This window comes from Anolis sagrei, chromosome 4, assembly GCF_037176765.1.
Source record: "Anolis sagrei isolate rAnoSag1 chromosome 4, rAnoSag1.mat, whole genome shotgun sequence".
Taxonomy (NCBI): domain Eukaryota; kingdom Metazoa; phylum Chordata; class Lepidosauria; order Squamata; family Dactyloidae; genus Anolis; species Anolis sagrei.
Window position 1 is genome coordinate 248,596,241 of NC_090024.1, and position 16,913 is coordinate 248,613,153.

Consider the following 16,913-nt stretch of genomic DNA (forward strand, 5'->3'; position numbering starts at 1 on the left):
ATAATTATTATTATATATGTTATTGTATTATTTTAATGGTTATTCTATTATTTTACTATATTATCATCTCTTATTATGTTAATAAATTATTATAACATTATTATTATTATTATTATTACTGGCTGTTGGGAATGGTGGGCGTTGGAGTCCTGTGTTTTTGTTCTTATATTATTATTAATATTATTTCAAATTCATTCTTATTATATTTTAATATACTAATAATATTCCATTATTATATTTCTATTTCTAACTATTATTATAATTATTATTATATATGGTGTAATATATTATTATTATATATGGTGTAATACAATATAGTAACATATAATACTGATATTGTACTATGCTAATAATTTAATATATTGTGCATGTATGTATATATATATATATATATATATATAATGCAATACATTATAATACTACTAATAATACAGTATTATAATTATAGATTTTATATTACATTTAATATTATTAATAATATTGCAATATAATGGTGTAATACAATATAGTAATATATAATACTGATATTGTACTATGATAATAATTTAATATATATTGTGTGTGTGTATATATATATATATATATGATGCAATACATTATAATACTACTAATAATACAGTATTATAATTATAGATTTTATATTACATTTAATATTACTAATAATATTACACTATAATGGTGTAGTACAATATAGTAATATATAATACTGATATTGTACTATGCTAATAATTTAATATATTGTATGTGTGTATATATATATATATATATATATAAAGCAATACATTATATATTGCATTATTTTACTATATTATTATCTCTTATTATGTTAATAAATTATTATAACATTATTATTATTATTATTATTATTACCGGCTGTTGGGAATGGTGGGCGTTGGAGTCCTGTGTTTTTGTTCTTATATTATTATTATTATTATTATTTCAAATTCATTCTTATTATATTTTAATATACTAATACTATTCCATTATTATATTTCTATTTCTAACTATAATTATAATTATTATTATATATGGTGTAGTATATTATTATTATATATGGTGTAATACAATATAGTAACATATAATACTGATATTGTACTATGCTAATAATTTAATATATTGTATAATGCAATACATTATAATACTACTAATAATACAGTATTATAATTATAGATTTTATATTCCATTTAATATTACTAATAATATTACAATATAATGGTGTAATACAATATAGTAATATATAATACTGATATTGTACTATGATAATAATTTAATATATTGTATGTGTATATATATATATAAAGCAATACATTATATATTGCATTATTTTACTATATTATTATCTCTTATTATGTTAATAAATTATTATAACATTATTATTATTATTATTATTACCGGCTGTTGGGAATGGTGGGCGTTGGAGTCCTGTGTTTTTGTTCTTATATTATTAATATTATTTCAAATTCATTCGTATTATATTTTAATATACTAATACTATTCCAGTATTATATTTCTATTTCTAACTATTATAATAATAATAATAATAATAATTATGGTGTAATATATTATTATTATATATGGTGTAATACAATATAGTAACATATAATACTGATATTGTACTATGCTAATAATTTAATATATTGTGCGTGTGTGTATATATATATATATATATATATATAATGCAATACATTATATATTGCTTTATTTTACTATATTATTATCTCTTATTATGTTAATAAATTATTATAACATTATTATTATTATTATTATTATTATTATTATTATTATTATTATTATTACTACCGTCTGCCTGGAATGCTGGGCTGCCAGGCACGTGGCCTCTGCTCTCCTCTGACTCTCTCGCCTTACTTCCGCCTTCGTCACGTGATCGTGTCCCATCGCAAAGAGTCCGCGAAGTCGCCCTCCGCAGGAAGGAGAAAAAAGTAGTCCGGAGGGAGAAGCCTCCCTCGCGACGCGCCAAAGCGCTGCCGAAGTCGCGCTGGCAACCGAGGCTTGGAGGAAGGGCAAGGAGGAGAAGGCGCTGACCGGAGGGCGCCCCGGGGCCGGTTTCCGAAAGAAAGAGTCCCGGCAGAAGGGCGGCGACGGCGGAAGGGTCCGCGCGAGGGATCCCTCCGCGGTGGAGTGAAGGGCGTCTTGTCGAGTGCCGGTCCGGAAAGAGAACGAGGAGGCGGCGGCGGCGGAGGAAGAGGGATCCCGCGGGGGAGGCGGGCCCCGGCCCGGGTGAGCGGCAAGGCGGAGAGAGCAGGGTCCCGCGTGTCCTGTGGCGAAGGGGTCCTCGGGCAAGATGGCGGCGCCGTCGGAGCGGGGGCTCAGGCAGCGCCAAGGGCAGCCCGCCTCGGACCAGGAAGGCCCCGCGGGAGGGGGAGGGGGAGGCAGGCAGAGAGAGAGAAAGACTCACACACAGAGAGAGGCCGCTGTGCGCGTGCGCAGATCCGCTCTTTTCTCTCGCTGGCCCAATAGGGGTGGCAAGGAGGGAATCTTTGCGCATGCGCCGTGCAGACATCCAGCCTGGGAGTTCCTTTGAGAGGAAGCTCTCTCTCTCTCTCTGGAAATGCCACTCAAACTCTTCAAACTGGATTATCCGGCCGTGTGGACTCGTATAATCCACATTATGTCCTTTGAACTAGATTATCTGATGTGGCAATCAAGATTAGATTGCTTTGGTTAGACCACTTTACCTGGAATATTGTGTCCAATTCTGGGCACCACAACTCAAGAGAGAGATTGACTCTAAGCTGGAATGTGTGCAGAGGAGGGCGACTCAAATGACCAAGGGTCTGGAGAACAAGCCCTATGAGGAGCGGCTCAAGGAGCTGGGCATGTTTAGCCTGAAGAAGAGAAGGCTGACAGGAGATATGATGAGGGCCATGTATAAATATGTGAGAGGAAGCCACAGGGAGGAGGAGGGAGCAGATCAAGGGTCTGGAGAACAAGCCCTATGAGGAGCGGCTTAAGGAACTGGCATGTTTAGCCTGAAGAAGAGAAGGCTGAGAGGGGATATGATAGCCATGTATAAATATGTGAGAGGAAGCCATAGGGAGGAGGAGGAGGGAGCAAGCTTCCTTTCTGCTTCCTTGGAGACTAGGACGCAATGGAACAATGGCTTCAAACTACAAGAGAGGAGATTCCATCTGAACATTAGGAAGAACTTCCTGACTGTGAGAGCCGTTCAGCAGTGGAACTCTCTGCCCCGGAGTGCAGTGGAGGCTCCTTCTTTGGAAGCTTTTAAGCAGAGGCTGGATGGCCATCTGTCAGGGGTGCTTTGAATGCAATTTTCCTGCTTCTTGTCTTCAAATTATAAGGAAGGAGATTCCACCTGAACATGAGGAAGAACTTCCTGACTGTGAGAGCTGTTCAGCAGTGGAACTCTCTGCCCCAGAGCGTGGTGGAGGCTCCTTCTTTGGAAGCTTTTAAACAAAGGCTGGATGGCCATCTGTCAGGGGTGCTTTGAATGCAATTTTCCTGCTTCTTGTCTTCAAATTATAAGGAAGGAGATTCCACCTGAACATGAGGAAGAACTTCCTGACTGTGAGAGAGAGCTGTTCAGCAGTGGAACTCTCTGCCCCAGAGGGAGTGTGGTGGAGGCTCCTTCTTTGGAAGCTTTTAAACAAAGGCTGGATGGCCATCTGTCAGGGGTGATTTGAATGCAATATTCCTGCTTCTTGGCAGAATGGGGTTGGACTGGATGAGGGCCCAGGAGGTCTCTTCCAATTCTATGATTCTATGATTACATGGCTGTGTAGACCCAGCCTGAGGCCCCTTCTGCACTGCCACCTAAAATCCGCACTATCTGCTTTGAACTGGGTTATCTGGCCATGTGGACACATGTCACAGATTGACAAAGTGGGAAGAGAGCACACCAGGCATCCTCCCCAAACCCTTTCTTCCTGGCACATTCAAAGCACCCCTGGCAGATGGCCATCCAGCCTCTGTTGAACAGCTTCCAAGGAAGGAGCCTCCACCAGACTCTGAGGCAGAGAGTTCCACTGCTGAACAGCTCTCTTTCTCTCTCAGTCAGGAAGTCCTTCCTCAGGTTCAGGTGGAATCTCCTCTCATTGGAAACGTGGCTCTGGGACCAAGCCTTTGGAGGTTAATCTAATAATACAATATATATTGTATATACATATAATAATTACTAGCCATTATTATTTTATTATTATTATTATTAACTTTATTTGTGCCCCGCTAGCATCTCCTGAAGGACTCGATGCGGCTTACAAAGGCCAAGGCCTCAAAACACAACATAACAATACACAACCTAAGCAAATTACAAAACCATCCCCTGCCACGCGTTTCTGTGCCCCACATGAAGGTTCTGTGTGGGAGGTTTGACCCAATTCTATCGTTGTTGGGGTTCAGAATGCTCCTTCATAGTATAGGTGAACTATAAATTCCAGTGACTACAACCCCCAAATGTCAAGGTCTATTTTCCCCAAACTCCATCTGTGTTTATATTTGGCCTTATTGAGTATTCATGCCAAGTTTCGTCCAGATCCATCGTTTGAGTCCACAGTTCTCTGTAGATGTAGATGAACTACAACTCCAAAACTCAAAGTCAATGCCCACCAAACCCTTGTAGAGTTTTTTATTGGTCATGGGAGGCCTGTGTGCCAAGTATGGTTCAATTCCATCGTTGGTGGAGTTCAGAATATTCTTTGATTATAGGTGAACTATAAATCCCAGCAACTACAACTCCCAATCCCGGTCACTATCACTATCCAGTTCTTATCACAGTTTACTTTTCGGTTCTTATTAGCAACTTTTAATTACAGTTCAGCAAGCAGGTCGTTAGTCATTGCAGGCCTTGGCCTTTTAGAATTGGTGTCTCCAAAATTATTCGCTCCAGCCATATATCCTTCTATTCTTCCATTCATTCCCACACATAATTACATTGCACCCACATTTATCAAATCTACAATGTTATTTTCGTGACATTACTACATCGTCGGGCTATCGTGGCCTGTATTGCGGCTGTCATATAGTTCAGGATTTCTGTCCAATTTTAGGAATTCTATGCAATTATTTTTGTGGTTGTTAGCAAGGCTGTGTGGCCATCTCTTGGGGGTGCTGGTGTTTCGTGGTGTGTGCCGTGTCCCAGTCTCTTGGCTGTTACTGACGAGTGTTTCTCACCCTTTTCTCACACTCAGTTGCTTCGTCTGGCTACAGCTTCTGTACTTGCCACTTTTATACCTTAATCTCCTCTATATCCCAATCGGCCAGGAACGGATTTCTTCTCAGCCTTGAGTCTGCTATTAGTCTGTCCTGCAATCTGGCAGAGCGCCTGAGAGCCTGGTTTGTTTTTCTTTGCTGACTGAAAGCACTTCTCCTATCTACTGGGTCATGAATTTCCACGGCTGGCCCAGGTGCCGAAACCTTGGGAATTCCCAAAGCCTTGGGAATTTTCTGGTAGTAATTCAGACCCAAGGAATAGACCATCATCTCCAAACCCTTCAGGAACATTCCCCTCAGAAAAGTCATAGAATCATAGAATCAAAGAGTTGGAAGAGACCTCATGGGCCATCCAGTCCAACCCCATTCTGCCAAGAAGCAGGAATATTGCATTCAAATCACCCCCCACAGATGGCCATCCAGCCTCTGTTTCAAAGCTTCCAAAGAAGGAGCCTCCACCACACTCCGGGGCAGAGAGTTCCACTGCTGAATGGTTCTCACAGTCAGGAAGTTCTTCCTCATGTTCAGACGGAATCTCCTCTCTTGTAGTTTGAAGCCATTGCTCCAATGCGTCCTACTCTCCAGGGAAGCAGAAAGGAAGCTTGCTCCGTCCTCCTCCCTGTGGCTTCCTCTCACATATTTAGACATGGCTATCATATCTCCTCTCAGCCTTCTCTTCTTCAGGCTAAACATGCCCAGCTCCTTAAGCCGCTCCTCATAGGGCTTGTTCTCCAGACCCTTGATCATTTTAGTCGCTCTCCTCTGGACACATTCCAGCTTGTCAATATCTCTCTTGAATTGTGGTGCCCAGAATTGGACACAATATTCCAGGTAAAGTGGTCTAACCAAAGCAGAATAGAGCATGGGGAGCAGGACTTCCTTAGATCTGGACACTAGGCTCCTCTTGATGCAGGCCAAAATCCCATTGGCTTTTTTTGCCGCCACATCACATTCCTGGCTCATGTTTAACTTGTTGTCCACTTGGAACAGGAATCCCATTGTCATTCTCTGCATCTAAAGCAACCTTGTCATTAGACACATGAACCTCATTGTCAGTCCCAACATCCAGAGTACCCTCATCATTAGACACAGTCACAGGCTGGACTCCAACATGTAAGTTGGTTTTGTGGCCAGAGTGGTTGTATGGTCAATGATGGTAGCTGAGCTAACATAGAGTAAAGAAGTCTGAGTATGAAATAGTTCTTGGTTGGTGGCTGTTGTTGTTGTTGTTGTTGTTGCAAAGGCTGGGTGGCCATCTCTTGGGGGTGCCGGTGGGTCATGATGTGTGCCGTGTCCAGTCTCTTGGCTGCTACTAACGAGTGTTTCTCACCCTTTTCCCCTCCAGTCCAGCCATGGAAGCCGAGGAGAGTGCCGTGGAGAGCAGCAGCGATGCGACCCCCCATTTGGGGCCCCGGGAGGAGCCCTCGGAGAGCGGCCTGGGCATGGAGGGCTCGGAGGCCGTGTCCGCCGACAGCAGTGACGCAGCCTTGGCACCCGGCACCGCCTCGGAAGCCGACCAGTCCGGCATGGGGCAGAGCTGGGACCACAGGGGGGCCCCTCTGGTAAGGCCAGGCCCCTTCTGGGCAACCTTTGGAAGGAGGCTGGGCGGTGTGTTGTCCAAGGCTTTCCTGGACAGAAATACTGGGATGTTGTGTGGTTTCCGGGATATGTGGCTGTGTTTTGGCAGCATTTTCTCCTTGTCGCCTGCATCTGGGCTAGCATCCTCAGAGGATCTGATGCTGGTAAAGCAAGTGATAACTGTTAGTGTCAGCAGAAGTTTTATACAAGCTTGGAAGGAAACATGGACTCTGGAGTCATCTGGTTACAACGCAGGTTCGATTTTACTTAGAGCAGTTCCAAAACACATCCATTACAGTAAGCGAGCAGACATGAAGTACACAGTACGCAGGACAAAGGAAGTTGAAGTGTAAACAATACTGCAGCTAGGTTCTTGTGGGTTTTTTTGGGCTATAGAGCCATGTTCTAGAGGCATTTCTCCTGACGTTTCGCCTGCATCTATGGCAAGCATCCAACAGTTTCTCCCCGTAGAGATGTTCAATGTATTGTCGAAGGCTTTCATGGCTGGAATCACTAGGTTCTTGTGGGTTTTTTCGGGCTATAGAGCCATGTTCTAGAGGCAGGGGAGAAACTGTTGGATGCTTGCCATAGATGCAGGCGAAACGTCAGGAGAAATGCCTCTAGAACATGGCTCTATAGCCCAAAAAAACCCACAAGAACCCAGTGATTCCAGCCATGAAAGCCTTCGACAATACTGCAGCTGTTTGGCAGATACCAGACACTCCCTAATTTTCTCACAACTCCAGAAAGAGAGTGTCTCAGAGTTACTTTCTCACAGCCTCTAATATAAACATACATCCTAGCAATACAATCTTGTGGCAACCATATTTCTACTGCATGAAATTACATTTAAACACATAACATACATCAACATACACTGACAATTCCTGTAGGATCTCCAGCACATATATACCAAGCATGGACAAACTTGGGTCTTCCAGGGGTTTTGGACTCCAACTCCCACCAATCCTAACAGCCTCAGGCCCCTGAACATGAGGAAGAACTTCCTGACTGTGAGAGCCATTCAGCAGTGGAACTCTCTGCCCTGGAGTGTGGTGAAGCCTCCTTCTTTGGAGGCTTTGAAACAGAGGCTGGATGGCCATCTGTTGGGGGTGCTTTGAATGCGACTGTCCTGCTTCTTGGCAGAATGGGGTAGGACTGGATGGCCCACGAGGTCTCTTCCAACTCTAGGATTCTAAGATGGGCATCCAGCCTCTGTTCAAAAGCCTCCAAGGAAGGAGCTTCTACCAGACTCCAAGGCAGAGAGTTCCACTGCTGAACAGCTCATACAGTCAGGACGTTCTTTCTAATGTTTACCTGGAATCTCCTCTCCTGTCATTTGAACCCATGGCTCCTGGTCCTTGTTCCAAGGGCATAGACTCACAGACTTGGATCAGCCAAGGCCCGAATCCACTGGGTCCCTCTCTCTCGCCCTTGAGCTCAGGGTTCTCTGTCTGTAGGTCAATCTTGCATTGTTCTCAGCCTCTACTTGGAGCCCTAGGTTCAAATGACCAGAGAGGAGATCGCACCTGAGCATTGGGGAAGAACTTCCTGACTGGAAGAGCTGTTCAACAGTGGAACTCTCTGCCTCAGGGTCCAGTGAAATGCCTTCCTTGGAGGATTTTCAATAGAGGCTGGGTGGCCATCTCTCGGGGGTGCTTTGATTGTGCTTTTCTTGCCTGGCAGAAGGGGGTTGGACTGGATGGCCCATGAGGTCTCTTCCTACTCTAGGATTCTATGATTCTAGAGATTGAGGAAGGAAAGTGAGGGATGGAAAGAAGGAAGATAGATCTATTTTGCCATTGCAGCCTTTCATCATGCCCTGGGGTGGCCAGCGCGCCCCCTGGCCCAAGCACTGCCCACATAGGATTTGGCCATTGCTGTTGGAGTTCAGCCTGTGATTGTGTTTCAGGATCAGGGTGCTTTGGATGTGGGAAGTGATGCCAATGACTTTCAAGATGGCAATGGTTTGGTCAATGACGCTGATGCAGAGAAGGACCAGGAGACCCCTCTGCAAAGTGTAGTTTCCCATGAGAATGTCCCTGAAGGGTGTGGGGATGATGGTGTGCTACCTGAATTGCTACCAGAGAATTCCCATGATTTGAAGCTTGAAAACAACTGGGCACCTGGCCCAGCTGCAAAACTTAAAGAGCAAATAGATAGGAAGCAGGAGATTAGTCAAAACAGGCAGACCGAACAGTGCCTTCGGGGGTCTGCCAGGATCCGACAGAAAAAGATAAGGGAATCTCAATCAAAGAGAAACCAATTTCTGGGATAGCTTAACGAGGGGATAAAAGTTCCAAGTATGGGAAATATAGTCAGATGAAGCATCGTTTAGAATCAAGTGTAGTTATTAGGGCTGGGCGGTTTCGTTTCGTTAATTCGTAATTCGTTAATAATTCGTTAATTTTTTTAATTACAAAACGATAACGAACCATTCTGGAGCAATTTTTTTAAAAAACAAATTTTTAAATACGTTTTGTAAATGCTTCGTATTTCGTTATTGTATTCGTTTCATTATTGTTTTGAGGTCGTTTCGTTATTATTTCTGCATGTCTGGGGCACACCAACAGTCAACAACAGAGGGAGAGGGAAGCTTCAGAAGTTTTTGGAGGTTTTTTAGTGTATTTCACGGTCGCGTCCGCCATTAACGAATCGATTCGTTATCGTTTCGGAAATCGATTCGTTAATGTTTTGAATTTTTTTCACATTTACGAAATTTCATAAATATCGAACTTTTTAAAAGGAAAATTTTGTAATTATTTTAAATAACAAAACGCAAAAACCCCCAAAAAACGAATCGATTTTAGAAACAAATTTTTCCGTTGTTACCCAGGCCTAGTAGTTATGTCCTTGCGGGGAAGATTTTTTGTTCCAGTGTGCCTTCCCAGAATAAGGAAAACTCTTAGCAATATGTCCTCAAATGCACTTTAATATTGACTTAGGATTGTCTGCGCACCCTTATCTTTCTTTGAAAACCCTATCCTAGTTTACCTTACCTTGTTTATGCCCAGCATTTTTAATTTTAATTTTAATTATTATATTTGGCCCAGCCATAGGTTTTTAAATACTGTACGTTATTGTTATTATTTATTGCTTGTTGTGTATTTTTGTTTTTGAGTTTTTATTTTAACTGTTTTGTATTGATTATTTGTTATTGCCTTTGTTTATTGATGTACTGCGGGCTTGGCCTCATGTAAGCCGCACCAAGTCCCTTGGGGAGATGGTAGCGGGGTACAAATAAAGTTTTTATTATTATTATTATTATTATTATTATTGTCTAAGTATTTCTTGTTTCATGGTTTGGATTCTTGGATTGTATGAATTAATGTTTGGATAAATGTTTCCTGGTTTCTTGAATTAGAGAACTGTGGACTTTGTTTTTATGGACTTTGCTGAAATTTAACCTTGGACTATTTTTGTTCCTGCTTATCTTCTTACCTAATTGGATTTACCTATTCCTTTACAGTGCTTTTTTACTTTGCTGTTTTTTAATTATATTCAATAAAAGGATTTGTATTGTCGAAGGTTTTCATGGCCGGAATCACTGGGTTGTTGTAGGTTTTTCCGGGCTATATGGCCATGTTCTAGAGGCATTCTCTCCTGACGTTTTGCCTGCATCTATGACAAGAATCCTCAGAGGTAATAAGGTCTGTTGGAAGTAGGGAAAAGGGTTTACAACAGAAAGGAGGAAACCATGAAAATGAACAAAATCTGGCTACCAGTATTAAAAAACTCTAAAATTACAGCAGCACAACAGAGAGGAAACAAACAAGGACATCTAATCACCTCTCAACAAAGGTTTGCTCCAGGCACTGCCAGGCCATGAAATGCTTATCAAGGTGGTCAGTTGAAACAAGGTGGCCATGTTCTAGAGGCATTTTCTCCTGACGTTTTGCCTCCATCTATGGCAAGCATCCTCAGAGGTAGTGAGGTCTGTTGGAAGTAGGAAAATGGGTTTATATATCTGTGGAATAATGACCAGGGTGGGACAAAGGACTCTTTTCTGCTGGAGCTAGGTGTGAATGTTTCTACTGACCACCTTGATTAGCATTTAATGGCTTGGAAGTGCCTGGGGGAATCTTTTGTTGAGAGGTGATTTGATGTGCCTGATTGTTTAAAAGGATTGTTTTCCAATCAATAAAAGGATTGTTTTCCAATCAACGGTGTGGTGTTTACAGTCAGAGGGCTTTTCCTGTCCTGGAGTGCAACAATTGCCTTCCCTGAGTGTCCTGATGTCCGTTTCTCTCCCTCCTCCTCCTTCAGGCCGAAATGCCCGAGAGCAGCTCCAGCGCGGACGCCTTTCCCAGGGCTTACTTGCCGGACTCCTCGTCCATCGCCCGGCCCCCAGGGGCCTCAGTTGTGAGCCAGTCTGTCCTGGCCTCTCGCTCCCCGCAGGGCCTGGTCCACTCCAGCGCCCTCCCCGAAGGGACTCCCATCGTCTCCAACTCGGCGGCCTCCACCTCCTCCGACCTGGGCTCCGCCATCGACAAGATCATCGAGTCCACCATCGGCCCGGACATCATTCAGCGTGAGCAGAGGAAGGAGGGCGAGGTGGGGAGGTGGAGGGAGTTGGGGGAAAACGAGCCCTTAGGACAGGCATGGGCCAACTTTGGCCCTCCTCCAGGTATTTTGGACTTCAACTCCCACAATTCCTAACAGCCGGTAGGCTGTTAGGAATTGTGGGAGTTGAAGTCCAAAATACCTGGAGAGAGGGCCAAAGTTTGCTCCTATGTATGCAGGTTTTCTGGCTTCCACGGCAAGCTCCCAAGAAGGGAAGCCAACACCTGGTCCTTCAGACTGGTGAAAGTAACTTCTCTGGCCTTTCTCATAAGGTTTTGTTCCCAGACCTCCTTCGGCCATCTTGACCACCCTCTTTTGGGCATGTTGGATCTCCTTCTTGGAGTGATTCCTAGCAAATGGACTGGATTTGGCATCATCTCATCTCCTGTAGCGTTGGGTTCTTTCAGGGTCCGTGGGTCTCTTTTGACCTTGGTGGACGCTCCACCGGCCAAGGAGGAAAAGCTCACTCTCCTCTTGATTTTCCCAACCCAGGGTGCATTGCTGTGACGAGCGAGGATGACGGCGGGGCACAGACCACCCAGTACCTGATCCTGCGTGGGCCAGATGATGGTGAGACAACAACCTTGGTCTTGTTTTTTCTTTGTTCAGTGTGTTGGATGTTCAGTGTGTAGGATGGATTGTTGTTCCCTCGTTTCTCTCTGAAAAATCCTATCCAGTTATATCTTTACCTGTTCACGTCAGCATATTTTCAATTTTAATCTATGTTGGGGTTCAGCTTGCGTGTGAACCTGATTCTCTGATTGTATTTCCTGATGCAACCGAACATGTATTTTTCCCTGATGGTTTGGAAACTGTTGATTCTGAGGTCAGTGGCTTGGGAAGTGAAACTGCACAGCCTGATGGGAATGTTTCAGATTCCGGCGGTGATAGCTCTCCAGAGGAGCTAGCACCTGCCTTTTTGAATGAGGATAGAAAAGGGCAGATTTGGGAAAACAGGAGTGAATCGCAGAGTCTGCGAAGGTCAAGCAGATTAAAGGAAAGGGAGGCACAGGCTTCAAAGTCTGGAGGCGTGTCCCGAAACAGTTTCTTTAGTTTAAAGTGTCTCTCCCCGGGCCGTCCCGTTAGATCAAGCATCGTTTAGACTGAGGCAATACCTTGGCAGATTTCATAGAATCATAGAATCATATAATCAAAGAGTTGAAAGAGACCTCATGGGCCATCCAGTCCAACCCCCTGCCAAGAAGCAGGAATATTGCATTCAAATCACCCCTGACAGATGGCCATCCAGCCTCTGTTTCAAAGCTTCCAAAGAAGGAGCCTCCACCACACTCCCTCCGGGGCAGAGAGTTCCACTGCTGAACGGCTCTCACAGTCAGGAAGTTCTTCCTCATGTTCAGATGGAATCTCCTCTCTTGTAGTTTGAAGCCATTGTTCTGCGTCCTAGTCTCCAAGGAAGCAGAAAACAAGCTTGCTCCCTCCTCCTCCCTGTGGCTTCCTCTCACATATTTATACATGGCTCTCATCATGTCTCCTCTCAGCCTTCTCTTCTTCAGGCTAAACATGCCCAGTTCCCCAAGCCGCTCCTCATAGGGCTTGTTCTCCAGACCCCTGATCATTTTAGTCGCCCTCCTCTGGACACATTCCAGCTTGTCAATATCTCTCTTGAATTGTGGTGCCCAGAATTGGACACAATATTCCCGTTTCCCATGGCCGGCATTCCCAGAGGCTTCTAGTTTCCAAGTACGGTTAGTGAAATGCTAACAGGTTCCAGGTTTTTATAGTAATGCTTTTGGAATTTTGATCTAGTTCAGACTGACTGCTGAGTTTTACTGTGGCTTTCTGACTTTATATTTTTCTCTATTTTGTAACCATTTTTCATCAATAAAAAAGGATTGTTTTTTCCCACAGTCAAGTGTGGTGGATTAATCTTGTGGACTCGTTTCCTGATCTGGGATGCAACAATCTATTACATTTGGTCCAGCCATTTTAAAACTGTTCATATGTCACTATTGATAGTTGTTTTGTTATGTGATTTATATGATTTGTATTTTATTGATTGTTTTATTAATGTTGTGTTATTGATGTTGTTCGATGTATTTTGGGGTTGGCCTCATGCAAGCCGCACCGAGTCCCATGGGGAGATGGTAGCGGGGTACAAATAAAGTTATTATTATTATTATTATTATTATGTTGCGCCTCAGAATAGATTCACCTTGCTGAAATCACCAGAACTGCACACAGACTGAAGTCTTTGTAGTGTATTAAAATGTAAAAGATGAAAAGTTCAAAAAGCAAATAGTGTTCCAAAGATCAATAAAACATAGCACTATAAAGCAGAATTCCCAAATGGCACCAACGAAACAAAGTCCCATGAGAACGTGACAAAATCCCAAGACCATGGACACAGGAATCATAGAATCCTAGAGTTGGAAGAGACCTCATGGGCCATCCAGTCCCACCCCATTCTGCCAAGAAGCAGGAATATTGCATTCAAATCACCCCTGACAGATGGCCATCCAGCCTCTGTTTCAAAGCTTCCAAAGAAGGAGCCTCCACCACACTCCCTCCGGGGCAGAGAGTTCCACTGCTGAACGGCTCTCACAGTCAGGAAGTTCTTCCTCATGTTCAGATGGAACCTCCTCTCTTGTAGTTTGAAGGCATTATTCCATTGCGTCCTAGTCTCCAGGGAAGCAGAAAGGAAGCTTGCTCCCTCCTCCTCCCTGTGGCTTCCTCTCACATATTTATACATGGCTATCATCATATCTCCTCTCAGCCTTCTCTTCTTCAGGCTAAACATGCCCAGTTCCCTAAGCCGCTCCTCGTAGGGCTTGTTCTCCAGACCCTTGATCATTTGAGTCGCCCTCCTCTGGACACATTCCAGCTTGTCAATATCTCTCTTGAATTGTGGCGCCCAGAATGGGACACAATATTCCAGGTGTGGTCTAACCAAAGCGGAATACAGCATGGGGAGCATTACTTCCTTAGATCTAGACACTAGGCTCCTCTTGATGCCTGAGGCCAAAATCCCATTGGCTTTTTTCGCCGCCACATCACATTCCTGGCTCATGTTTAACTTGTTGTCCACGAGGACTCCAAGATCTTTTTCACACGTCCTGCTCTCGAGCCAGGCGTCACCCATTCTGTATCTTTGCATTTCGTTTTTCCTGCCAAAGTGGAGTCTCTTGCATTTGTCCCTGTTGAACTTCATTGTGTTAGTTTTGGTCCATCAACTCTCTAATCTGTGGAGATCCTTTTGAGTCCTGCTCCTGTCCTCTGGAGTCTTGGCTCTCCCTCCCAATTTGGTGTCGTCTGCACACTTGATGATCCTGCCTTCGAGTCCTTCATCTAAGTCATTAATAAAGATGTTGAACAGGACCGGGCCCAGGAAAATGAGTCCAAGCTGCTTGCTAGAGCGAGAAGATGCTCTGACCAAGGTTTGTTTCCAAACACACTGCTTAATACCCTTCGCAATACACAAAGCATTTTTCTGGCCTCTGACCTCCTTCTTGTTGGCTATTCTCACACTCCTTCGAACTCTGAATGCCAAACAGTCAGCCCGATCTAAGATTCCCGTTTCGTCAAGCTCAGGCTGCTAGTTAGTGTCAGCCTGGTTGCCTTTGAATCCGCAGGACAGAGTGAGCACCTGTTGTTAGCCCCAGCTCCTGCCAACCTACCCCTTCAAAAACATGCAAATGTGAGTAATCAATAGGTACCACTACGACGGGAAGGTAACAGTGCTCCATGCAGTCATGCCAGTGGCCACATGACCTTGGGGGCATTTTCAGACAACACCGGCTGTTTGGCTTAGTAATAGAGATGAGCACCACTCTTGGCTCATGTGGTCTCTTCCAACTCTGTGATTCTATGATGGTGATGAGTGCTGAAGAGTGACACCTGTGTGTTTCCTTTCTTCCTTCCTTTCCTGCACTTCAGGTGCCCCTGGGATGTCGCAGGTGGCCAGCTCAGTCCTGGCGCATAGCTTGGCATCGGAGACCCTGGCAGAGGGCCCCACCTCGACCTGCACGGAGCCCCCTGTGGCCCCGGAAGAGGAGGAGGAGGAGCAGGGGGAGAAGGAGCTTCCGTTGCCTCCGCCGGAGCCTTCTTTGCCTGGGGAGCCGGACCTGGAGAGCCTGGAGGAGCTGATGGAGGTGGTGGTGGTGCAGCGCTTCCGGTGCAAGATGTGCCGCTACAAAAGCGCCTCCAAGCAGACCCTCATCCACCACATGCGGGAGAGGCACTTCCAGCCAGGTGAGTGGGCAGGGCTCCCTCAGGGGACCCTTGGGGGATTTTGTGGAGTGTCGAGGCGGCATAAGTGCGTGATTGTAAGACTGTAGGATCTATATAGCAATATTAAATAACCACTCACAAGCCGGTTGTGCTTTGAAATGGATATATTGCTTGTATCTCTGCAGCAAAGAAAGACACTACTGACTTTTTCCCACCACCACTTCCTTTTATACACCTTTCCTGCCCATCTCCTCCCTCTTCTCAGTTTCCTTATTAGAACTTGTTGCTTTACAAGTTCCAATACAAGGCTTCCAGCGCCTTCTGCTGGCTTCAAAATGTCACAGAAAGAGAATTGTGTGTGTGTGTGTGTATGTATACACATACATACATACATACACACATACATACACATACACACTGTAAGACTGTAGGATCTATATAGCAATATTAAATAACCACTCACAAGTCGTTTTTGCTTTGAAATGGATATATTGCTTGTATCTCTGCAGCAAAGAAAAGACACTACTGACTTTTTCCCACCTCCACTTCCTTTTATACACCTTTCCTGCCCATCTCCCCCTCTTCTCAGTTTCCTTATTAGAATTTGTTGCTTCACAAGTTCCAATACAAGGTTTCCAGCGTCCTCTGCTCACTTCAAAATGTCACAGAGAGAGAATTGATTCAGCCAGGATGATTCAGTCAGGATGTCACGGAGGGAATTTGTGATGTCTTCATGCCGTCAGAAATTGACTCCTGACAGTGATTTATAGTTTTCCTCCCAATCACACCCTCCCTAGATACACTGCACACCGGACTGATTGTCTCAGAGGCAAGCCAGGAAACTAAACTCATACACAGCAGAATCCTTATCAGTTGTCAGCAGAGTGTAACTGCTCTGGCCTTGTGCTGCTCACTGTTTAGAAAAACTCTCTGGTTCAGTTTCCATCCAAACTCACAGGAGGCTTTTAATCATGGCACTGTCAGACCGAGAGAAAGAAATTCACTCCCTTCTCCTCCTGGCCCGAGCTTGCAAGATAACTTGACACGTGGTTGGGTCAACGATAATAGCTGCAGTTTGGAGATAAGCCAGAACCACAGGGAGGCTCAGTGTTTACGTAGGTCTGAGAGAATCCGACAACTGAAACCAAAGATGAGAGTTAGCCAGAATCAGTTTCTGGGATTTAAGAGTGGCCGTGAGGGGGATTTCCTCAGACCAAGCATCGTTTAGTATCAAGTGCAAACCTCCTGGGTTTTCCATTTTCCAGTGGTCTGGTCTCTAAGGGAATTTCTGGCTTCAAGTGAGAATTAGCTGGGGCTAATCTGTTCATCTCCAGCAAAGGATCACCGCCTTGTTGTGGCTCTGGAGCTTGAGCACCTCAATGATGTCATGAGCCTTG

The 16,913-nt window shown here is 44.2% G+C and overlaps 1 protein-coding gene across 3 annotated transcripts in view; it reads left to right on the forward strand.

Annotated features, from left to right (window-relative positions):
- Positions 1–2,159: 2,159 nt before the first annotated feature.
- Positions 2,160–16,913, forward strand: part of ZNF335 (zinc finger protein 335) — a 66,891-nt gene continuing 52,137 nt past the window's right edge. For 2 of the 3 annotated variants that reach the window (XM_067468333.1, XM_067468334.1), the window contains exons 1-5: positions 6,150–6,300; positions 6,533–6,749; positions 11,032–11,296; positions 11,821–11,898; positions 15,223–15,537. In XM_067468333.1, coding sequence (XP_067324434.1) covers positions 6,227–6,300; positions 6,533–6,749; positions 11,032–11,296; positions 11,821–11,898; positions 15,223–15,537 — 949 coding nt within the window. In that variant the 5' untranslated portion in view covers positions 6,150–6,226. Of the gene's footprint in view, positions 2,239–6,149; positions 6,301–6,532; positions 6,750–11,031; positions 11,297–11,820; positions 11,899–15,222; positions 15,538–16,913 lie in introns of those variants that run through there. The other variant, XM_067468335.1, reaches the window with a different exon arrangement.